Genomic DNA, 23,929 nt, shown 5'->3' with positions numbered 1-23,929 from the left:
ATTAAAAAAATTAAAAGAAGAAAGACTGCATGATTTGGCCCACCCTACCCTTCATTCTTACTCATGCCACCTTCCTCTTTGCTCACTATGCCACAAGCCCGATGCCTCTTTTGAGTCCCTCCAACACATTAACTTTTATTCCAGCTGAGGGCAGCTATATATGCCTTGCAGTCCTTACCTTTTCTCGAGTGTGTATATATCTCCCAAAGAAAGTTGTAAATTCTTTGAAGTCAAGGACTTATTTGTACAGTTTATTGTTCAAGGCTAATGCTCAATAAATATGTGCTAATTGTTTCACAGATACAGAAGTGCTAAAAGACAATTGTCATGAACTTTCAGGTTATTGTCATCATCATCACCATACTTTTAGTTTATTGGACACTTACTATGAACCAAGAACTCTATGCAACCCTTTTCACTGAGTCTTTACAACAACCCCACAAGGTAGAGGTTGTTATCCCAATTGTAATACTCATGATAAAACTAAGGCTGAAGGGTAAATGTTTTGCCCAATATTATTCAGCACTTAAATAATAGAGCTGGGATTTTAACCCTGATCTGTCTCTACACATAATTAGTTACTCTGCCTTCCTGAATTTCCAAGAGCTCTAAATTAAGCGCTTAATTTTTCTCTGGTTTTCATAAAAAAAGTTTTAAGCATCCAAAATTTGTAACATCAGTTACATGTGTGACTGTTTCTACATTCTCTACATTGTTTAGATATCTTATGCTGATGGTGCACTGCTTCAGTTGCTATTTTGGGAACATGGTTGCCTAGCAACAAGCATTATTAGGCTGAATGATATTCCAGATTGTATTTTGTTATAATATAGTTGAACAGTATTCATATAGAAATATTTTAGGAACAATGGGGGCAAATTCAATGCAACGTATTATAAAATAGGAACTCTACAATATAGCATACACAATAAGGTGGACGGTTTTCTGTTGAGTTTCCAAATGCTTTCAAGTCCTCAAATGTATTTGGAATCCAACATGGTTGGGAGTGACAACAAGGAACTGAGGATGGTAAAACTTTAAAATCAACCCAGTTAAGATAGTAGAGTTGGAAAGAACTATGTTTACTTTAGAAAGGGGGAAAAACTGCTTCACAGATGCCAGGTCCTAGCCAGAATTCTCACCGCTACCTTCTCTTGGAACCAGATGTTCTCACAGCTATCTTCTCTTGGAACCAGATGTTCTCACAGCTACCTTCTCTTGGAACCAGATGTAACTGAGAAGTATCATATGGCTAGCTCCACACAAAGCCATCACCACCAGCAAAAAAAAAAAAAAAAAAAAAGCAAAACAAAGCACATATCTGAAAAATGGTGATGTTAGTACTATCGTCTTCTTACATAAAAAATAAGTTATTGGGAAAATACAGGTACATAATACATATCCATAGCATAAACCAGGAACAATGCAAAGGGATCTCAACTCCTTGGCAGTTAAGTCATATTTCTTTTCCCTCAGCTTATTTATTAAAACATTCTATTTCTAGAAGTAAGTGATGAAGTTAACTGTAAAAATCAAGCAAATTTTGTTCATGATAAAAAGGGAGTTGAACAAAATGAAGGAAAATGTAATGATAGGCTTTTTGCAAGACATCTAGTAACCCTGGTGTCTGACATAAAGCCAGTCTCCCCTGATGACTTGAGAGGCAACCTAAGACCCAGCTGATTAAAATGCCCCTCTTAGCTCTTATGTGTTCTTAAAAAAAGTGGGAAGAAAAAAATAAATTACAATGAAGAGGGAAAGGAAAGAAAAGAAATAATAAACAGAGTAAGGTGACAGAGCAGAAGGACCCCAGAATTTAGCATCTGAAAAGCTAGTCAGGGGCCAGTTGTTTAAAAAGTGTGAGGCCTTGTATCAGTTTCTTAATCTTCAGGGTCAAAATTTTCTCCTCTGTGAAATGGAGGTAATATTGCCTTCCTTGCCTAATTTATAGGTTTTTGTGAACCTAGAAAAGATTGATCAGTTAGGTCACTCTTGCACTTTCCCACAGCTCAGTTTATGAGTCCCAAGAGATGGGTACGGGCAGAGAGAATAGGCTGGTAGTTTATCATCTAGGCAAGAGTTTCCAGATGATTCTTAACTTGATAATTATGCTATCCAACCTGAAAAATAGTTTGAAAACTCATATAATTTACTAGAAATCAATGGGAAAAAACATCAACAGCCAAAATAAATAAAAGGGTTAAAAGATATGAGCAAATATTCAAAAAAGAAAAAAAAAAAGGCAATACACATGACAGAACAATGTTCACATTGTAATAAAGGTCATTGAAAAATATGAAGATATATCTATCTTTGTATTTTGGTGAATGTATAAAATTTACAGCTAAAAAAGGAAAAAGTACCAGGACAAATGAAAGTTCAGACAGCCAGCCTTCTCTTACACTGCTGGTGGGAATATAGATTGGAGCAAACTCTCAAAGGGCAGTTTCATAATATGCATCTAAAGTACTAAAGTGTACAGAACTTAGGCCAAATCATTCTCTTTATAGAAACGTATCCTAAGGAAATTATCAGAGAAGCTTAAAAAAATTCCTACACCGATATTATCTGTAAGAGTGACATTTTGGTACGAACTTAAAATTTCAACCGTATATGACTGGCTAAATAAATTAGAGTTTGCTATTTTATAGAATATTATGCCACCATTATGAATTATGTCATTAAATATTACTGATAAATGAGAAAGTATCCATACTAAATTACTCATTTTAAAAGATTAAAAAACAGTATTATGGTATGAGTCCAATTTAATTGAAAAAGATACACATACATTGCACACACAGATAAAAGAATAAAACTGTTTCTAAAATATTAACCAGCAGTATCTCTAGAAGATGGGATACTGGGAGATTTTAACCTCCTTCCTCCCTCTTTGGGCTTTTCTGTATTTATTTTAATGGGTAAATCTATTACACCTTTATCAGAACAAAAATGACTCCTATACAAAGGAAAATATGTAGCAGCATGAAAGCAGCAAATTTAGGGTTTCATGTAAATATGGCATATTTGAATTCACCAAAGTCAAGCTCTTTCAAATATATGTGTTTATTTTCCCCTGAATTTCAGTAGGGTTTCTACTGATAAATATTATCTGAATTCATTTTGGTGAACTGGTTCCATTACGAGCATAAGGACATGCAGATTTTTTTAAAAGGTTTTTTTTTTTTTTCATTTTTGACAGAGAGTGAGCATGCATGAGTGGAGGAGGGGCAGAGAGTGAGGGAAAGAGAGAGAATCCTAAGTAGGCTTCACACTGCCAGCACAGAGCCCAACACAAAGCTCAAACCCACAAACTGTGAGATCATGACTTAAGCTGAAACCAAGAGTTGGATTTTTTTTAAATTTTTTTTAACGTTTATTTATTTTTGAGAGAGAGAGAGACAGAGCATGAACGGGGGAGGGTCAGAAAGAGAGGGAGACACAGAATCTAAAACAGGCTCCCGGCTCTGAGCTGTCAGCACAGAGCCAGACGCGGGGCTTGAACTCACGGACCGCGAAATCATGACCTGAGCCAAAGTCGGACGCTTAACCGACTGAGCCACCCAGGCACCCCTCAAGAGTTGGATTTTTAACTGACTGAGCCACCCAGGTGCCCCAGGATATACGTATTTTGCAAAATTAAAAAGAAAAGCTTATCTATACTTTTAAAAATAGGAGTATTCCAAGTAGGAGAAATTCCAAGTAGGAGTTTCTACTTGGAACAATATCAATAAATTCACCAGAGAAAATCTAATCTAGTCAGAGAGATGTCTCATAGGATAAAGCAAACTGCAAAGGAATAACATCAGAAAAAAAACTTTGGGCTGAAAGTGACTCAAATTTGCACTTACTACTGATATAGAAGAAGATTCAGCTGTTGACACACTAAGAACACAGGGAGGTTAGCACAGGGAGATGAACAACCTCATTCTATTCCTCTGCTGGGATAATCTTGGAATAACACCTTCAGATCATTTTGTTGCAGTAGAAGAAAAAATATAGACATAACACGTTTGGTTTAAGAAGAGCAACAAACATGAGTAAGGAGCTAGCAGGAACGACATGGAGATGTGCTCATCGCATGACATGTAACTGAGTTTAATTTTGGAAAATATATCCAAGATAAACTCTAAGCAATGTATCTAAGAAATGAAAAGAACCACGGCTGCCACCTACTAATATTTATAAGGCATACTCTCAACTTCTCCTCAAATAATCAGGCAAGTATGGCACCTGGATATCACAAAGCCTAATTGAATTTAGGCTCATCTTTCTTGTGAACTATTTGATCTTCAGTCTTAGGAAGGCACTAATAAACCCCAAAGATATCCTTTACCAGACAAGCTAAAGTGTACACATACACAATATTCCATATGCTTTAATATACTTTGTATTCCTTATAACTCCAATGTGATGTGCTTTGATGTTCTTGGTAGCTAATCGGCAGATATCTAATGAATGAATTAATGAACCCATATATCTACTGATACTCTCGAGAACTATTCTGGGAACCCAGTGATGAACAAAACAGGACCAGCAGACATTTTCCCTGTCTTTGAGGAGCTCACAAGGGCTAAGGAAAGATAGGCAATAAGTAAGAAAAACACACAGTGTTGTGTGCATTAGCTTCTGCAGGAAACACAGCAGGTAAAATGATGGGGAACCACAGGGCATGAGGAAGAGGCTACTGAGTGTGGGCATGAAAGGAATACTTAAAACCTAAAAGATGAGGAAGAGTCAACTGTGTAAAAGGAAAGGGAGGAAAGCATTTCAAGAAAAAAAGACACAATATAGGACTGAAGAAGAAATAGGTTTGGAATTTCTTCCAAGACATAAGAAGAGGCCAATAAGACTAAGCATGAGAAGCAAGACAGAGTAGAATGAGAGACAAGGTAGGAGAGGTGACCATAATAGGGTGACTTAGACTTGTACAATGGGAGGGAGACAGAGACAAGGGTCTGGATTTGAGCTCTGATTTGAAAACCCAAACCCAGAATATGTAGATGAACTGAGTGTGGGAAGTGTGCAAGGCATCAAGAGTGTCCTCAATGCCCACGGCTTTAGCAAAAGTGTGGTGGCAGAGGCAAAAATGGGTTAGACTGGGAGAGAAATGCTTACTTATTCTGAATTCCAACTTGCTTCTTGGGTTCAATAATCTCTTTTATAGTTGAATAATAGAATAGAATTTCATAGTATCTGGTTAACCATACGCTATTTTATACCCATTATTGTAGGCACTTCAAAAAATCTAATACTTTTAATCTTTACAATACTTTTATATAGAGGGCATAATTTCTCCATTTTACCAACAGAGAAAGACACTCGGAGGTAGAGTAACTGTTTGGGTTTCCCGGTTAGTAAGTGAGAGGTGTCTTCATACACCCCTCACCCCCCTAAATTCTAGCTAATGTTTCCCCCTCCCTCATTTTGCATCCACCCTTATAATTTTCTACAAGCAAATGACCATAGCATGTTACTTATAACTGTTTAGCAATCGGATTGTCTTTTATTAATTTGAGATAAGTGACAAATGAATACATATCTACTTCCTCTCATAGACGATAAAGTCCCCAAAGGTATAGGTCTTATTGATATTTGTATCATCCGTAGCACTAAGTACATGTCTCTAACGAGCAGTTAATAAATATTTTAAAACATCACTTATGCCAGGCACTGCTGTAAACTTCTTACATATGTAACAAACTCATCTAATCCTTACATTGAGTGTGAAGTAGGTATTATTATTTCCATTCCCATTTTACAGAAGAGGAAACATGGACTAAGTTAAGTCACTTGCTGAAGGTCACATATTTAACAAGGTGAACAGTTAGAATTCAAACCCAGGTTGTCTGGTTCAAGTGATGTGTGTGAACAATACTATATTGTCTACTGAATATGAAGGAAAGAGTTCAACTTAAAGAAAGAAGTCAGAGAAAAACTTGAATGAATGGAGCTTAAAATCACTCTTTATCCAGGCAGCAATTTTAATTGCTAAGTCAAAATACCGCTGGGGGAGTGCCTGCCTGGCTCAGTCAGTGAAGCATCCAACTCTAGATTTCAGCTCAGGTCATAATCCCAGGGTCATGTGATCGTGCCTCACATCAGGCATTGTTTAAGCAGCATGGAACCTGGTTAAGATTCTCTCCCTCCCTCTCTCTCTGCCCTTACCCTGCTAGTGTACGGGTTTTTCTCTAAAACAAAACAAAACAGGGGCACCTGGGTGGCTCAGTTGATTTAACAACCGACTTCGGCTCAGGTCATGATCTTGCAGTTTGTGAGTTCAAGCCTCGTGTTGGGCTCTGTGCTGACAGCTCAGAGCCTGGAGCCTGCTTCGGATTCTGTGTCTCTCCATCTCTTGGCCTCTCCCCTGCTCATGCTCTGTGTCTGTCTCTCAATAATAAATAAATGTTAAAAAAATAAAAAATAAAACAAAACAAAACAAACAAAAAAAACCCAAACCAAACCAAACCAAACAAAATATAATAGTGGCCCTAGTGGCCCTGTGAATATGGGATATTATTTAAATTTCTGTTATTTCACTTCCTAAATATGTAAAATGAGAATAATAGTACACTGATCTATACGATGGTTACTAAGATTGCATGAGAAAATGCATATAAAGGGATTAGCATTGTGTCCTGCACAATGTTAGCTCTTGTTATCAGCACAATGCCTTATGTGTTGGTGTTCAGTAATAAGTTGTTTAATGAATGTCTGGTTGTATGAGTTCTGTTGGAGAGGACATACCAAAGTGCAATAGTACACACGATTCTAATAATCTAGAAGGAATATGAGGCTACTACAAGCATGGAGGGAAGTGCCAAGCAGTGGGTAGCATGTCCCCTACACAATTATACCTGGGACTGGCTCTGATATATAACCTGACAGACATGAACTTGGAGCCAAACTTCACAATTGTATGTTTGGCTCACATATCCATACTCTGAGGACAGTTTTGCTTTCCTTCAAATGATGGGAAAAAAAAGAATACCCAAATGTTATCTCCTCTTCTTATATGAATAGGATCCCCCCACTTACAATAGCTGAGAATTTGAGCAAGATACTCAGCCTCCCCAAGACACAGCTTTCTCATCTATCCAGCAGGGATATCTGCAGCATGGGATTATGTTAACTAGATATCTAGCACAAGGGAAGCATTCACAAGATGATAGCTCTACATTCCTACTCTAAGACCAATGCTGCCCAAATCTAAGACCTACTCATTAATTGAGGAAACTACTTCTGAAAAGACAAATCGCTCTGATTATGTGAATGCTTTAGCCAATCGCCTGTTCGCTCTCATTCTAGCAGAGATAGGATATCAACTTTAATTAATTGATTAAAGAAACATTTATGAAATTCACCAAGTTTTACTCTCTGTGGGTGGGGATGAAAAAGACACAAAGCCTGTCTTCAAATAACATGTAATTTAATGAGAGAAGACAAATGTGTAAACTACAAAACCACAAAACCAAACAGATTTAATTAAGAACTATAGAAATGTAGATGAAGAAATCTACTGAAAATGTCATACTGTGAAAAGGAAGGTAAATACTAAATCCACTTGAGCTTCATGCTATTAACTGATAAATAACCCACATTTCCTAATGAGAAGACTCAAAGATACTTCATACAGATGAGACCATGTTTACTAAAGCATAGAAGGTAAGTAGCATTTTAATATGTGAAGAAAAAGGTAAAAAATAAAATTAAAAAGCTGTTTGGGTTGTAAAAACCACATCAACGAAGACATTCTCAGCAAATGGTATAGTAAAACCTGCCATAATGGAATAAGAGGAGTTTAAAAATTTAATTGGGTAAAATAAAGATTATCAGGTTACTGAAAAACATTATTTTTGTTGGTTGTCCAGTTACCGTGTGACACAGTGTGGTTGGGCAGGGGGCAGGTGCTGCCGCCCCTGGTTTCAGGCAGTACAGCTGCTCAGTTTTCCTGGCTGAGACTAGAAGGGAGCAGAAGAGTCTACTGCATAGGTCACTATGTTTGGAGGTTACCCCATTGTGTGGGAGAGGTGGGCAGAAGCAGACAGGGAGGTTATCGGGCTGGATTCTGAGATGGACACGTGTTGGGATATTGAAGTCTTCCACTAGATGGTTTCAGGGCACATTCTCTGTTGAATCCTTGCAAAGTTAAATATGCTTTGAATTGAACTAAAATCCCAGACGATCATTAGTCAGTTACCTCCTACTTCCTTTCTTCTCCCACCACCACCCCCACAAAGTTGAGACCTTTAGTTCACCCAGTTTGAGAATGGGGGCTGGAGCCAATTATATCAGCATTTGTATTACAGTGTGGTACCCTATCAAGTTGTAGCTTATCAGGCCCCACTATAATAGTTCTGCAAAGTAGAAGCAGCCTGTGGTGTGTAGAAGGGTGTAGTTGGACATGAAGTTAGAAAGACAGACTGCTTTTTTAACTGTATGAATGTTATTCTGTGGGCAATGAGAAGTCACTGAGGTTTCTAGAGAGGGAGATGACTACATTGAATAGGAAGATCAAGCTGTTGATAAAGTTCAGGTCATAATGAGGCAAAAAAATTGCACACAGTGGATTGTCAGTAGAATATCTAAAATGTCCAGGTAAAAAAACAATGAAGGTTTGAACTTAGATAGTGAGAGTGGACTAGTTATAATGCCAACTTATATTTTTATAATGCTTTGAAAGGTATTCATCATTCTATCATGTATAGTCTTACCATAGAATCCCACACCAACCAAGCAGATTAAGGAGTAACGACAATGTAGTTTCTTTCCTTCTCTCTTCATCTCTCATAACTTCTCTCCCGCCCCTCCCCCCCCCCCACATCCTGCATCTCAACTGCCTATTTTAGAAACAACATCCATTGTGTGAGTCAAGATAGGAAGCAGGGTACCCTACCCCCGCACAATGAAAGCCAAAGGAAGGCAAGACTTGTTCTCCCTCAGCGGAGCTCCCGCCATTTGGCAAATACAAGGTCATGTGACATAAGCTAAAACAACTACATGCTTCTTCCCAGGAATCTTGAACATAGAATGAGTGATGGGAAAGCAAAGAGATTATTAGCATTCATTTTCAGTACTATGTATCCTCATACAGCATCATGCAGTGGTCCCCAGCAGTAGGGGTGACATGTTTTGATCCCCCCATCCTGAGAAAAGTGTTACGCTGTCAAAGATTTCAGAGATGCCTTGGGCTCTGAACATTTTCCAGACTGCTCTTTAAGCTTTATATGTATTCTCTGAGCCCCTTACACATTTCTATCTAGGAAATCCCTTGAAGCTTAAGACAGCCAAATTTTTCCTATTACTTGCAACTAAGAGCCGAGACTACATATAAACAAGTCATATTAACCTCCTGTTTGCTGACAGGAAATTGAGATTCAGAAAGGCTGAGAGTTGCCTGCGATCACAAGGGCAGGTGGTAGGCAGCTGCACAGGGCTCTCAACACAATGCATCAGTTGTTTATCAATGGATTCATCAGACTCTGCGTTGAAATGTGGAAAGCTTTACTGCTAAAGGAGGGGTAAAACCACAAACTGTAATGTGTACAAAGAGAAGCCAAACAAAATTAAAAGCATCGTTAATATCAGCCAAGCTACATACAGCCCCAGGCCCAAGTCCTCCAGCAGAAGACTTGCAAACCATAACATGTCCCTTTTTACTGATTAACTCACAGTGAAATCCACAAACCAAGTATACATGTTGTATTCCCCTTGACAATTACATTCTATGTAATATCCTGTCACCTCTTTACAAGACATAGACTACTACCCCCTTCTGAGAAATACAACATCAAAGAATAGAGAAGCCATTAGAAAACAAAACAACATCCAGGGGTACCTGCGTGGCTCAGTTGATTGAGCATCCAACCCTTGATTTTGGCTCAGCTCATGATCTCACGGTTTGCGGGATTGAGCCCCACATCAAGCTCTGTACCTACAGCATGGAGCCTGTCTCCCTCTCTCTCTGCCCCTCTTCTGTGTGTACATATGTACTCTTTTTCTCAAAACAAACAAAAAAACTTTTAAAAAAGGAAAACAAAACAACATCCAGTTTTCAGTATTCAACATTTTTACTTCCACATATCTTTTTTAGTTTATCAACAAATTATATATGTTTTTGGTCTAAATAATTTGTTCTGCTATAAACTTTACAATAAACTAAAATTTTAGAGGAGTTTTTAAAATCTGGCCAAGTATCTGACACTACGCCATAATGGCATAAAAGTTCTCCTTGTGGCATTACTCTTTAAATTTACTATAATTTAATTTCACAAGGAAAACCAATACAGATGAGTTCCAAATTTATTGAAGTGTCTGATGGTTCTTCTGGGGTTTATATCAATGTTACTTACAGATTTAGTAGGGTCATGACTCATAAAGAAGCCAAACCTTTGACATTATTTCCATATTAAAATATCCATGGCTTAAGATGACCATATTTATGTTCACTTTAATACTATCAATCATAGGTTGCAAACTAAAAATACTCTAATTCATGAGTCCGACAGACAAAGTAAATGGATGAGGCAGACTGGCTGTAAGAATTCTGGTATTCAAACATTAGTTTTCTTCCTGGAACTGCTGAGTCTCAGCGATTAGAAGACAAGTAGTGTGGTGAACTGGACAGACCTTAAGGGCTGCTACTATTCAGCTGCAGTGATACAGATCCAGAATTAATGGGGAACAATCTGGAAATCTGGCTGGAAATCCAGGTTTTCATAATGAAATCTTTTGACTGCTTAAATGTAGAACAATTAAAAAGTCCCAAAAGCCAATTATATTGTCCCTGAAAGCTAATGGTGGCCCATAGGTCACTAATCTGTGACTCAGATATAGTCTTGCTGGCATGGAACCTTCCCAAATTTAAAGGTCATTCTCAACAACCCTACATTCCATCCAGAGGGTCTATGGCAGCAGCAATCCTCTGAAAACCATGTAAGTCTACAAATGAATTTTTAAAATAGTGTTTTGAAAATTATTGTCTGCCAACTTCCTTCACATCATTAAGTTCAGAATCTTGTAAAAAGGAGGCAGATGAGAAATATACTATATCATCATTTAATTTACTATGTTTGGGGTAAATGTATAGTCTATTTCTGAATAATTTTGTGTGTTTATGTGTGTGTGTTTGTTAGACGCAGACTAGGAAAATGTTTTTAAAATAATGAGCATCTTTTACCTTTTTTCTAAGTTTATTTATTTTGAGAGAGAAAGAGAAAGAGAGCAACCATGAGAGGGACAGAGAGAGAGCAAGAGAGAGAATTCCAAGCAGGCTCCACACTGTCAGTGCAGAGCCCAATGTGGGGCTCAATCCCACAAACTGTGAGATCATGACCTGAACCAAAATCAAGAGTCGGACGCTTCACCGACTGAGTCACCCAGGCTCCCCTGAGCATCCTTTACTTTTACGCCAAAAACAAATATGAAAAAAGTGACCCAATCATTAAAGTGAGGAATGTGGGCATAAATATGAACAAGGTCCCCCCTTCTTAACAGACTTCATTTCCTCGCAAACACCAGACTTACTCTAGGATTATTAGAATTGAATTATTGCTCCTCAACAACTGGGAAAGAGAAGGGAACTGGGAATCATTTTTAAATATAGTTTTGGAACATTCAACAGAGTTAGCTAATAATAATCATAATGCATTAGTTTTCTTTGGTTCTCATAACAAATTACTCTAAACTCAGTGGCTTGAAACAACATAAATTCATTACACCTCTGTAGGCCAGAGGTCTGCCATTGGTCTATAAGGCTAAAGTCAAGATGTCTACAGGGCTGCATGCCTTTCTGGAGGCTCTGTTTTCCTGGTTTTCCAGCCTCTAGAGCCTGTTTCTCTAGAGGCTGTCCCCATCCATGATCCCCTCTCCATCTTCAAAGCCAGGAATGTTGTAGCTCTCTGACCATTCTTCCATAGTCACATCTTCCTCTGACAACAGTCAGGAAAGTTCTTTTGTAAGGACTCATGTGATTAGATTGAACCCACTGTATAATACAGGGCAATCCCCTCATTTCAAGGTCTTTAACCTTAATTAGGTCTGTAAAGCCCCTTTTGCCATGTGAAGTAACATATTTACAGGTTCTAGGGATTAGGATGAGGACATCTTTGGAGGCCATCATTCTGCTCACCACAAATAAGAACATAACTACCACTTATAACTGCTTACTCCCTTCCAGCTGTCATGTTAATTTGCATACTTCATCTCATTGAATTCCAAAAACAACAGACAAGGTATGTAATATCATCCCACTTTAAGGATGAAGAAACTGTGGTGAAGAGGTTAGACAAGTTGTTCAGGATCACAGCTGGTAGGCAGCAGAACAAAGACTCAAATCTCTGAAGCCTGAATGAGCTAGCATCTTTAAGCTCAACTGCAACAAAATGTTCATGGAGAAGAGGAGGCTAAAGAGATGATGATTTGACTTGTATCAACTAAAGGGCGAGGCCCTGTGGACCTCTTAGCCACTTCCTGTCTTGTTTTTGTTGTTGCATTTCACAACATCTAATGGACATGTGTATGCAAATCTATTTTATAAAAACGCTTCAGGTAGCAACCTAATGGTTATGATTTTGTTCTAGAAAAATTCTAAAATCAGTTATTAGACCACACTGAAAATGTACTTTCATGGAGTTCCAGAAACACCAACAAAGCATTCTGCCATCTTTAAAATAAAATACCATATCACCTTGATTCTAGGTCTGCACTGATTGTCAGATTGACTTAATAAGCAACTTTGGGGCAAACAAGGAAAAATAACATAAAAGAAAAAAGAAAGCACTGACTCTTCAACATACATCTCAATTAGAATGTGTACAGACTGAGTGAAATATTTCAGAAACTGTAAAACATGTCTTAGAATTTTCTACAGGATTTTCTGGCTTTATCTCTTACAATTCCATTCACACTGAACTTGCTATTATACAACAACCTATACTTTTGTGCCTACTCCTCTTTGTCCTGAAGTGTTGTCTCTCATTTCTTCCTCTCCTGAAATGTCTGTTCATCCTTAAAAAAACCTCAATTTAAATGTCACATGGTGATGTCTGCCTGTATCCAGGCTTAAGCCAGATTATTCACTGCCTCTTCTGGGCTCCCCCAGCTCTCTGCACATTTCTTTGTTACAGAGTGTACCACAATGTACTGTAAGGATTTATTTTTACTATCTCTAATCTATTAGATTGGACAATAACCTAACCACGCACCCATATCAAATTTTGGGTATAAAGAAAACTGAAAGGAATGTGTGACATCTCATGAGTTTTTCACAATACCTTACACACAAGTTGTTACACAACACATTTTTAGTCCTCTCTCTATACCCTTATTCTCAACCTGGTGCTCTTATCAGTCTTCGGCTAAAGTGGGTTAGTCAACTATAATATTCAATGTCTGTACCAGGAAGCCTTTAGGATGGCCTCCAGTCATCTCTAGCTCCTGATATTCGTGCCTTTCTGCCATCCCTTCCCTTTAGTATGGGCTGTACCTAGTGATTTGCTTATAACCAATTTACAACAGCAAAAATAATAGGAGGTCACTTACTGGCTTTGGTGAAGCACATTGCTATGTTGGAAAGGCTTATGTGGTAAGGAGCTGAGGGCTCCTTGACCTAAAGTCAACAGCCAGTAAGGAATTGATTCTTCCAATCACACAGGTGATCTTGGAAAAAAATCCTTCCCCAGCCCCGATGGACACCTGGATGCCAGCCTTATGAGAGGCCCTAAAGTGGAGTACCATAATAGCAGAGGAGATATTCCATGTCCAGATTCCCGACCCACAGACAGCGTGAGACAATAAATGTGTATTATTTTAAGCTGCCAGATTTTGGGGTTATTTGTTATGCAGCAGTCGAAAACTAGTACAACGTTTTTCCCTTTGATAAAAGAACTTCGAGAAAAAGTTATCTGTGTATATGGTATCAGAAGTTTTATGAAGAAAATACCAATACTAAAATATGTGGCCACAGACCATGAAAGTACTGTCCAACCACTCAGTGTGGCTCTGTCTCACTCTAGCAGAAGCACACAGAGAGACAAGGCTTTGGCTTTGAGAGAAGAAACTCCCCCGTTAGAGCCCAAGGCATGACCGAGTATGACAGTGCAGAAGCCTCCTGGCCCGGGGAGTAAAGGAGAGCTTCAAAACAGAGCAAGGCCATCAGGAGATTACACACCCAGTACAACATTATATTGGCAACAGAACCAGAAGGTGAACTCTCTTTCATGGAGCACTCAAACAGTGAGGAGGCAGAAGGAAAGTTGAATTTTCATACCAGGTAATATGTCAAAGCCAACAATCAAAGAAGGAAATTAAAGGCATCTGTTGAACTTCAACTCCGAGAATACTGTCCCTCACAGGTGCCTGTTGCTAAGACACTGCTATCATTACACTCCTGGGATATATAATCTTTTTATTCCCCTATGTGAGTTTTTGACTCTGTGCTTTTCATATAGAAATCTCAAAATAAAACTCAAATAATACATCTATTTGGGACCGAGGTGAATTAGGGTTTACCGACTAACCGAGGGAAAGCAGGTGAGGCTGGCTAATGAGGCAGCTCCCATCATCTCAGCGCTTCGGTGAGCTTGCACAGAGGGAAGCTCATGTAGATGCATACCACTGAATGCTCTGATGATGAAACCATAGCCAGGCTGGAGGTCATACATGGACACGATGGCTGCACTGAGATGCCGCATAAAGACTCTGACAAGCTTGGAAACTGCTACATTGGAGCTGGTATGCTACCCCCACTCACTGACAGATTCAGATAGCACAGACTCCTTTCCAAGCTTTTCATCTTTAAAAAGGCAATTCAGCTCCCTGAGCCTTTGAGCCTGTTCCATTTTGAGCTGACTGCTAATTGTATGCATGCACATATGTGTTTCAGAAAAGAGATAAGCACATTGCCTTGGTCTCCTCACTAAACTGAACAGACATGACTCACTTCTGTTCTCTGCAAGTTTTCTAAACGTGGCCTGAAGTTTTCCAAACATTAACCCTTCCTGGTAACCACACTGCACATTCTTCTAGAAATGTTTTTTGTGATTACATTTGTTTAACTTGCTTTTCACTATTAATTCTTTGAGTCCTAGGGCTTGGTATTTTCATTTGCTTTTGTGATCGTGTTTATATTTTCAAATTTCTCAATAATAACGACACAGTGTAATCATATACAGTGAGCCACATGAAATGCATAAGGTATCTTTTAACATGGGGGGACATATTTTAAATTCTAAAACCAAAAGTTGTCTGATTTTTCATATTTTATGAAATATACAATTTTATCATATTCTGCAATGTGATTCCAGGAAGAGAAAATTTAGAGTGGTTGTTCATAAAAATACAGAAGTCCTTCCCAACACTCATGGCAGCTAGTGGCCAGATGGTAGGATTGTCGGATTGCTGATTGTTATTCTTTAGAAAAGAAATCCACATAGAGGCAGCCGAGCTCATAAAATCTGCTGTGCTTGAGACTGAGCAGACTCACTAATTATTTAGGGCTCGTATTCCCTACTCTGGGCAGATTAGTGTCCTCATAGGGCCCTGGATGCACCCATGCAGCCCCAGAGCACCCCAATCTAATAGTCACTCACAGGAACAATGGAAAGTCCCTCTCCTGGGAAGTACAACAGATCAACCTGCTGAAGGAGTGTTCCAACTTCCAGAGAAAGTGCCATTCAGTTACATCAAGGCTTCTCTTTCTTTTTGTAAGTCCCTATTCACCGTTACATAATAAGTAGAGTTGAACAAACAGGAAAACTGAATGCACTGCTCCGGCAAAACTATGTATTTTATGAAAAATAATAATTCAGTTGAAAAGTAACCAGAGAAAAGTGTCCAGTTGAAAAGGTCCCAGGGAAATGAGACATTTCCTCAAGAGGATGGCTTGTCTAATCATAATTGTAACAACAACAATGATGGTAGCTAACATTTATTAAAAGTTTATTGTGTGCTAGGCATTTTACAAAAGATAAAGAGCCAAGGCGTTTTACAACAAAAATAACCTTGTTTGTTTAGAATTTCTTTTGTGAATGCTGATATGCGTATTTTCACTTCCTGTTCTTTATCATTGTTCTCTCCGATTTGTGCTTCTCTGATTCCCCATCCTCTCTGCTGCCATTGTCCACACTATCTTATTCCTTTACTATTTATATACCAGTAATTATTGTAATACACACAGAGAGAATCATGTCTTGTTCTGTACTTTTGATTTTGATAAATCCATCAAGCGCTATTTTTAAATAGCTGATAATGAAGTTATTGTCCATCTATACAATAAATTACCAGCTTTAGTTTAAGTTCTTTTTGGAGGAATGCAGAATAAAAAATAATAATGTTATTGATGTCTTTCCAATATCAACTCTTTAAAAATTTAAGGCAAAGTACCTTTTCTAGCATTGCTTGCTAGGAAACTTTAAAGAAACGCACACACGTGCACATGCACAGGACAGCTATTTGAGGAGGGGGCATGCATGAGTTACAATGGAATTAAAATCTTTGCTCCAGCTGAACAGTAGTAAATCCTTCTCTGTAACCTTATGTGCATGACAATAGTATCCAAGACTCTTTAAAATGCTAGGACACCAACAGTAAAAAAGACAAATGAAGAAAACTTAATATCATCATAAAATTCATGACTCTTTCTCCATAATCACCCAACTACACAAGCCTGACAAACAAGATGGTAGTAATGATTTAAAAAAAAAAAATCAGTATTGACCATGTTAGAGAAAAAGAAGTAACTGCCACAATAAGATCATAAAATGTAAGCACTGGAAGTATTTAATGCTATAAAGGTTAAGGACTTTCAGAAGTAAAATCCTTTGGGGAATACCAGAAGAGGTTCTTTGTGTAACAACAAAAATGAAGTGTCTAGTAAAACCCCTTGTGCTTGGACACTTTCTGGATGTGCTGTGATATGCGATATGGACCAAAGCCAGTATTAGAAGATCCTGGAGTAACAGAAGCAGCCAGGGTCAGAAGAAACCATATGGAGGATGCATCAGGAGAGTGTAATTTGAGGGGCCCTAAGACATCCCTTCAGTCCCCTCTGCGGAGGCCTGCACTTTTATCATTGGAGAATCATTCTCCTAGGTTCATCTAAGGCGAGGTTTCTGATAAGAGAAAGAGGTTGGAATGGGGGTCAGGGGTCCTTACTGAGAAGGCCAAAGGCCAATAAAAGGCCATGGGACACCATAAAAAGTGAGAGAAGGAATACAGGAATACAGGGCCTGAAGGAAACTTGAAGAGGAAAAGGGAAAGTTTAAAGAAACAAGCATACAGGGGCACCTGAGTTGTTCAGTTGGTTAAGTGACTTTAAAGCAAAAATTTTTTAATGTTTATTTATTATTGACAGACAGGGAGACACAGAATGTGAGCAGGGGAGGGGCAGAAAGAGGGGGAGACACAGAATCCGAAGCAGGCCCCAGGCTCTGAGCTGTCAGCACAGAGCCCAACGCGGGGCTCGAATTCACAGACTGTGAGATCATGACCTGAGCTGAAGTCGGACACTTAGCTGACTGAGCCACCCAGGCACCGTGAAGTCACTCTTGATATCAGCTCAGGCCATGATCTCCCAGTTCATGAGATTGAGTCCCGAGTCAGGCTCTGCACTGGCAGCACAGAGTCTGTGCCTGCTTGGGATTCTCTCTCTCCCTCTCTCTCTGCCTCTCTCCTCTGCTTGCTCTCTCTCAAAATAAACAAACATCTAAAAAAAATAAAAATAAGTAAAATTAAAAAAAATTTATTTTTTTTTTCAATGTTTATTTATTTTTGAGACACAGAGAGAGACAGAGCATGAGCAGGGGAGGGGCAGAGAGAGAGACACAGAATCCAAATCAAGCTCCAGGCTCTGAGCAGTCAGCACAGAGCCTGATGCGGGCTCGAACTCATGAACGGTGATATCATGACCTGAGCCAAAGCCGGACACTTAACCAACTGAGCCACCCAGGTGTCCCTAAAATAAAAGTTTTTTTAAGTGTACATTTTACAATTTCGATTGGGTGACCCTAAAGCAGGATTTCTCACCCTTGTCACTATTTGGGTCATATAATTCTTTGTTATGGGGAGCTGTCTTGTAGTAGATAAATATTAATGACCCAGTTGGAAAATAACCAGAGAAAAGCTCCCAGCTGAAAGGATTCTAGGAAAATAAGACATTTCCTCAAGAGGATAGCTAGCCTAATAATAATATTATAGTATGTTTAGCAGTATCCCTGACCTCTATCCACTAGACACTAGTAGCAACCCCCTTCCCCACAGCTGTGATAACCAAAATGTCTCCAGACATTGTTAAACGACCTCTGGCAGGTAGGAGGGCAAAACTGCCCTCATTGGATATCCACTGCCCTAAAGGATCATTTTCTCTCTAAGATGGCAAAACTTTTCATTAGCTTCTACCTTTCCCAATTTCCTGTTCCCACTCTAAAGCATTCCATAACAGTGGGAGGATTACAAGCTCCTCAACACAAAAAAAGAATCAGAATTCCATTTTTTAATTACAATTATCAGAGCAGAGAGATGCAGCAGGAAGCTGTGAAATGAATGCCTTCTCAGAATGTTTGTCCTTTGATAATTTGACAGTTCTTGGATCCCATCTTTGTTTCCAGAGATATTTTACTCTTTGCCCATTACACAAGATCAGTTCCAGGAAGGGATGTCCAGTAAAACTCAAAAAGATTTGCCCAATTCAACTAATGCTTATAAGAATGAACCAAGAAAGCCATTAGTCCACATCAGTAACGAAGAAACTTTGTTATGCATAAAAATTAAGTTATTTTTACAATCAGAGATACTGGCAAGTGGGCTTCTAACATCTTGGCTCAGGTGAATCAAACCCTTTTCCTTCCCTTGTCTCCCCTTCCCTTTGTCTTTTCTCTCCATCCCTCCCTCCCTTCCTTCTCCCTCCCCTCCTTCCCTCTTTCTTTCCTTCTTTTTCATTTTCCTTCTTTCCTTGTAGGTATTCCCATTCTTTCCTCTATGAGAATAGGAAAAGATGTGAGAAGGAAAGAGATTAGGAAGCATTAATCAGAAAAATAAGTAAATAGCACCCTCTCTGGAAGGACAAATATATTAAAGACTTTAGAAGGGCTTAAACTGCTACAGCATTTCTGCAACTGAATGATTAGCACAACTGTATAATAGAGTCAGAGGCCCAGAAAATGCTGATTTATATTTCTTCTACTGACTTCTGGTTCAGAATTATTATTATAAGATGTGTAGGGGACAATTTCCTCTTGGAATCAAAGCTAATGAACTGAAACAATCTATAAGAAAGGCAGTTTAAATACTGAATATTATAAACTAAATAATGTAGGGGCGCCTGGGTGGCTCAGTTAGTTAAGCATCGGACTTTGGCTCAAGTCATGATCTCACAGTTCATGAGTTTGAGCCTCACATCGGGCTCTGTGTTGACAGCCCAGTACCTGGAGACTGCTTCAGATTCTGTGTCCCCTCTCTCTCTGCCCCTTCTCTGTTCATGCTGTCTGTCCATCTCTCTCTCTCTCTCTCAAAAATAAACATTAAAAAAATTTTAATAAAAAATAAACTAATAATGTATTTCTACATAAAATATGAATCTTTCCCGTTATTTATTTTTTATATGGCTGCAAATTTAACAAATGGTGAATAATATGAGAACTAATAAGGAGGCTTATCTTCTGGCCCCCCTTTTGCCTCTCACTAACTGTATGACCATGGGTAAGGCAATTAATCTCTTTGAGCTTCAGTTTTCCCACATGTGAAAATTAAGAGATTGGACTAGATTACCTTTAAGAATTTTCCGTCTCCCAAATTTAATTTTATTTTATGTATTTTTTAATGTTTTATTTATTTTTGAGAGAGAGAGAGAGAGAGAGAGAGAGAGAGAGAGAGAGAGAGAGAATGAGTGGGGGAGGGGCAGAGAGAGAGGAGGACAGAGGATCCAAAGCGGGCTACCTGCTGACAGCAGTGAGCCTGATGTGGGACTCAAACTCACAAACTGTGAGATTATGACCCAAGTCAAAGTTGGATACTCAGCTGACTGAGCCATCCAGGTGCCCCCCTCTCCCAAATTTTATGATTATGGGAAAGATATAACTCAAATTATCTGAAACTGAAAGAAAAAAATAAACTATGTAATTCTACCAACTATGTAAGGTAATTCCTCTGTAGCATACATAATTTCCATGTGAGAGTGACAGGGTTATAAAAGCAAAAAAGGCTTCTTTTATTGATCAAAGCTCCTGGCTATAAAGTAACATGTATCGCTCTTGGATTCTTCTTTAAATTAGAATGATTAATTTTCAGATGGGGAAGCAACTCTGAGAGTCTGCTGGGTTCAGTGATGAGAATGTCAGTTATCTTATGGCGAGGGCGGGGTGGGGGGGAGTTCTGCAACAGGGAGGAGGGGCAAGCATACAGAAGCAAAACAAATTCAGAACTCCAGGAGCTCAGTCACAAATGTCAGAGAATGGCTTTGTGATGGTGTCTTGACATTTATTCTGGAAGGCTTGCATTTATACTGCAAGTATGTGGATGTCTGTATCTAAATTCATGGAAAATAAATCCCAATCTTCAACAGAACAAAGTCATACTCTGGTCTTACAGGAGCTCTTGAAAAGGTACAGCCTAGATACTTTCAGTTGCAAGGCAAACCTCCAGCAGAGGAGTCATTTCCTCGAGCCTTTTGTATAGCTGCTAAAGTTAAAGTGTGGAGGGACAGATTCAAAGAGGGAGAATTTAAACATTCATTTCCTTTACAGGAACCCTGACTATGTGCTGACCCTGCATGGTCTAATATAAAAAGTTTTGCCAAAGATCGCCTGACTTTGGACTATAAAATAAAATCCACTCATGATCCCTAGGAAATCCAACTTTTATGTATGGATGTAAATTCTCAAATTTGTAGGCCTGCCCATAATACATAGAAAATTTAAGGGCAAGAAATCTTTCTTTAAGTGGAAGCATAGAAATACTGGTGCTAGCTGGAAATGCTAATGAATCATTAAGGAAATACGTTCCATCACCTGCCAGATCTTGAAATTCTTGGCTCTGGTTCTTTAGGCACAAAAATCATGGCCTGAACAGCTTTTCTTAAAATGATCTTGGCCTTCATTGGCATTCCTACAATGGGATACTTTATTTATATCGTTAGATACTTTGGAATCTTAATGGAAAATTCTCCCTAAGTAGTCAAAAACAAATAGTAATTTGCGGGATTTTATTTGGAAGGAAAATACACTAGGAGAGGTAAAGCCAGAGCAAGAGATTCTCTGTAAGGCAAGACAGCTCAACGATTCCTTGGATTTACAGCCAACAGACAGGCTTGGAATGGAAACGAAGCTCTTGAAAATACTCTGCCCTGAAGAAACACTCCTCATTCAACAGGAGGCCAAATTATGTGTCATGTATTCTTACTTACAGTCTTGAACACTTTTTAAGAATGTAAGAAAAACAAAAAGAATCACTAGGAAGTATAAAAATGTACAAAGCTTTTAAGTCTTTCATGCCACGGAATCAGCAGACTCCTTGAAAACTGCTAGCTCTCCATTTTTTTTTTTTAATGAGCACATCTTGAAATACTCTGAGATGCAGTAGTTTCACTAAGACTTTTGTTGTTGTTGTTAACAATTACATTGGAACTCAGACTTACTGATATTACCAACAATACAGCAAACTGTGTATTTTATTCTCCATATATTTATTGAGATTTGTTATTTATATTTTTTATGTTGACAAAGATCTCCGTAGTACTTCAAGAAACTCTGCCACTCGGTGTGATTAAATTTTGTCTAATGAAAATGTGCAGAATTAGTCCCACAATGTGGAAATATTTAGAATAAGCTGACAAAAAAGCAAGAATTTGCAAATCAATCAGCAACTCTATATGAATTCTACCTTCAAAATATCTTTGGTTATTCTCTATAGACTGGGAGGCCACTTCTCATTGTTCTTTACATGCAATATTTTGTTTTTACATAAATATTATATTTGAATTTAGTGGAAAGACCTCTATCTTGATAAACAAGATATCAAATAGTACACACTATGGTCACTATAATGAAAACTTAGAAGAGTGTACAATAACACAGAGGCATAAGATGACACTTTTATTATAGATTCATAGTTTTACTAGTGTGTTATGCGGTCTCTTTCCCTGGAAACCTTGAAGTATTATTTGTACATCCATTAGACAAAAACGATAAAGTTGGAGATGGAGTAGAAAGTGACAGGTACAATAAAAAGTTACAAGATTAATATTTTAAGTACTCTGCAACATTATGATTCCACACATTTTTTCTAAAATTTATTTAAGATTCTTCTATTTAAAAAAAAAGAAATCCAAAGAAATATCTGTTTCACACCCACAATTCCTCAAACCCCACAGTCTTCAAGCTACTCTTCTAGCACCATTTTCTTTCATATTCTACAGGTAGGAACTCCTAGAATATGAAGTGAATAGGCTGTTTTGTCCCAGGTCCAACTTTAGACATGACTACACTCAAGATATCCATGAACGGGACTCTGGATGGTACTGACGGGAGTGATAGTTCATAAAACAAACAAAAGCAAAACTTCTTTGATGTGCTCAGCTGCATTTCCCAGAGACATGAAGGAGCTCGATTCTCTTTAATATTCCCATTTTCTAGCACTGCAAGAATCTATTTCTGAAAACATCGCATTATTTATGTTATCCTTCCTCTATGCAAAAATCTACTGCCATATGAAGGAAATTTTTAAGGGTTGTTTCTCGGATTTGCCATTGGATTCACATAAGTTTTGAGCATAAAACTGTTTACATTTAAAATTAGCATAATGTTAATTTGGTTCTCTAGTGTTTCTTTACTCTCCTAACAGGGAGTATAAAACTTACCCAGGGCAAGCAGGTATTCCTTTCCTTAGAACAGGTTCAAAATTAACTACCAAATCAAGGAGATACGCTTTTCCTTATGACTTGTTTTGTTGTAAGGGAGTATTTATGGCATCCTTTTCCAAAAAATTAGAGTTAAAAGGAACCTTTAAAAGTAAACTTAAGGAATAGGAAGATTTTATTTCACAAATAGCTACTGTTTACCTGTACACGAATAATCATCAATTCTGATGTATCCAGTTTTGCAGATGCACATGAAAGAACCTGGGGTGTTAACACACATTGTATTCTCACGGCAGTAATGGCGCCCTTCAGCACACTCATCAATGTCTGTGAAGAAGAAGTAGGGCAAAGAGGTCAACAGTGGCCAATATTCTAGAGTTTCTCTATAATTTTCTTGGAGAAGGCAATAGTTTCCAATTGAAAAGCATTTTTTAAAAGTATTCAGAACATCTCCTTTAATAAGAATGCTTGATGTTCAAATGACAGAAACTGTAAACATTTTTTTCCAATAGGTCTTGCTGGAATTTCAAACATGTCTATATATTTCAACTTGCAACATTCTAAATATAGTTAGAAAATTTCAGCGCAATCATCTACCTCTGATAAAATGAATCAGAAAGTACAAGTTTGCTACCTTGGAGTCTCGGAATCTTCAAACGCTGAGTATACCACATATTATTTTTTGATTTACTGGCTATTCTGTGTATTTGGAGAGGCCGTAAGAGGTAAATAAAATATTTACATACACCAGAACTTGAATAACTTAAAGACAAGAAACCAATACCATATAGTTTATTAGAGATAGAAGTAGAGATATAGCTATCTCAGTGTCTGAATAGAGATGAAATTACAATGTAGAGATCTGATATAAATGAAAAACTGTAAAATAGTAGTAAGATATCATATTGAAGAACTTCCATAGAAATTCACACACCAAGTTTTGAGTGTAAAGACATGGTAAGTCATAACAGGCACTGGGAAGAATGTGAATTTTACAATAAGACTGTCCCCATTTTATAGCACCTCTCTGCATGGAACATAAACTATTTCACAAATATCTTGTCATTATGAAATACTCTT

At 38.1% G+C, this 23,929-nt stretch overlaps 1 protein-coding gene across 3 annotated transcripts in view; it reads right to left on the bottom strand.

Annotated features, from left to right (window-relative positions):
• The window catches only part of NELL2 (neural EGFL like 2), a 334,896-nt gene that overhangs the window by 128,571 nt on the left and 182,396 nt on the right, over positions 1 to 23,929 (bottom strand). For all 3 annotated transcript variants that reach the window (XM_019419105.2, XM_019419109.2, XM_019419106.2), the window contains one exon: positions 23,051 to 23,176. In XM_019419105.2, coding sequence (XP_019274650.1) covers positions 23,051 to 23,176 — 126 coding nt within the window. The remainder of the gene's footprint in view (positions 1 to 23,050; positions 23,177 to 23,929) is intronic.

Source organism: Panthera pardus, unplaced genomic scaffold (assembly GCF_024362965.1).
Source record: "Panthera pardus isolate Hobbes unplaced genomic scaffold, ASM2436296v1 HiC_scaffold_6, whole genome shotgun sequence".
NCBI classification, from domain to species: Eukaryota; Metazoa; Chordata; class Mammalia; order Carnivora; family Felidae; genus Panthera; species Panthera pardus.
This window is presented reverse-complemented; position numbering and strand designations above follow the sequence as displayed.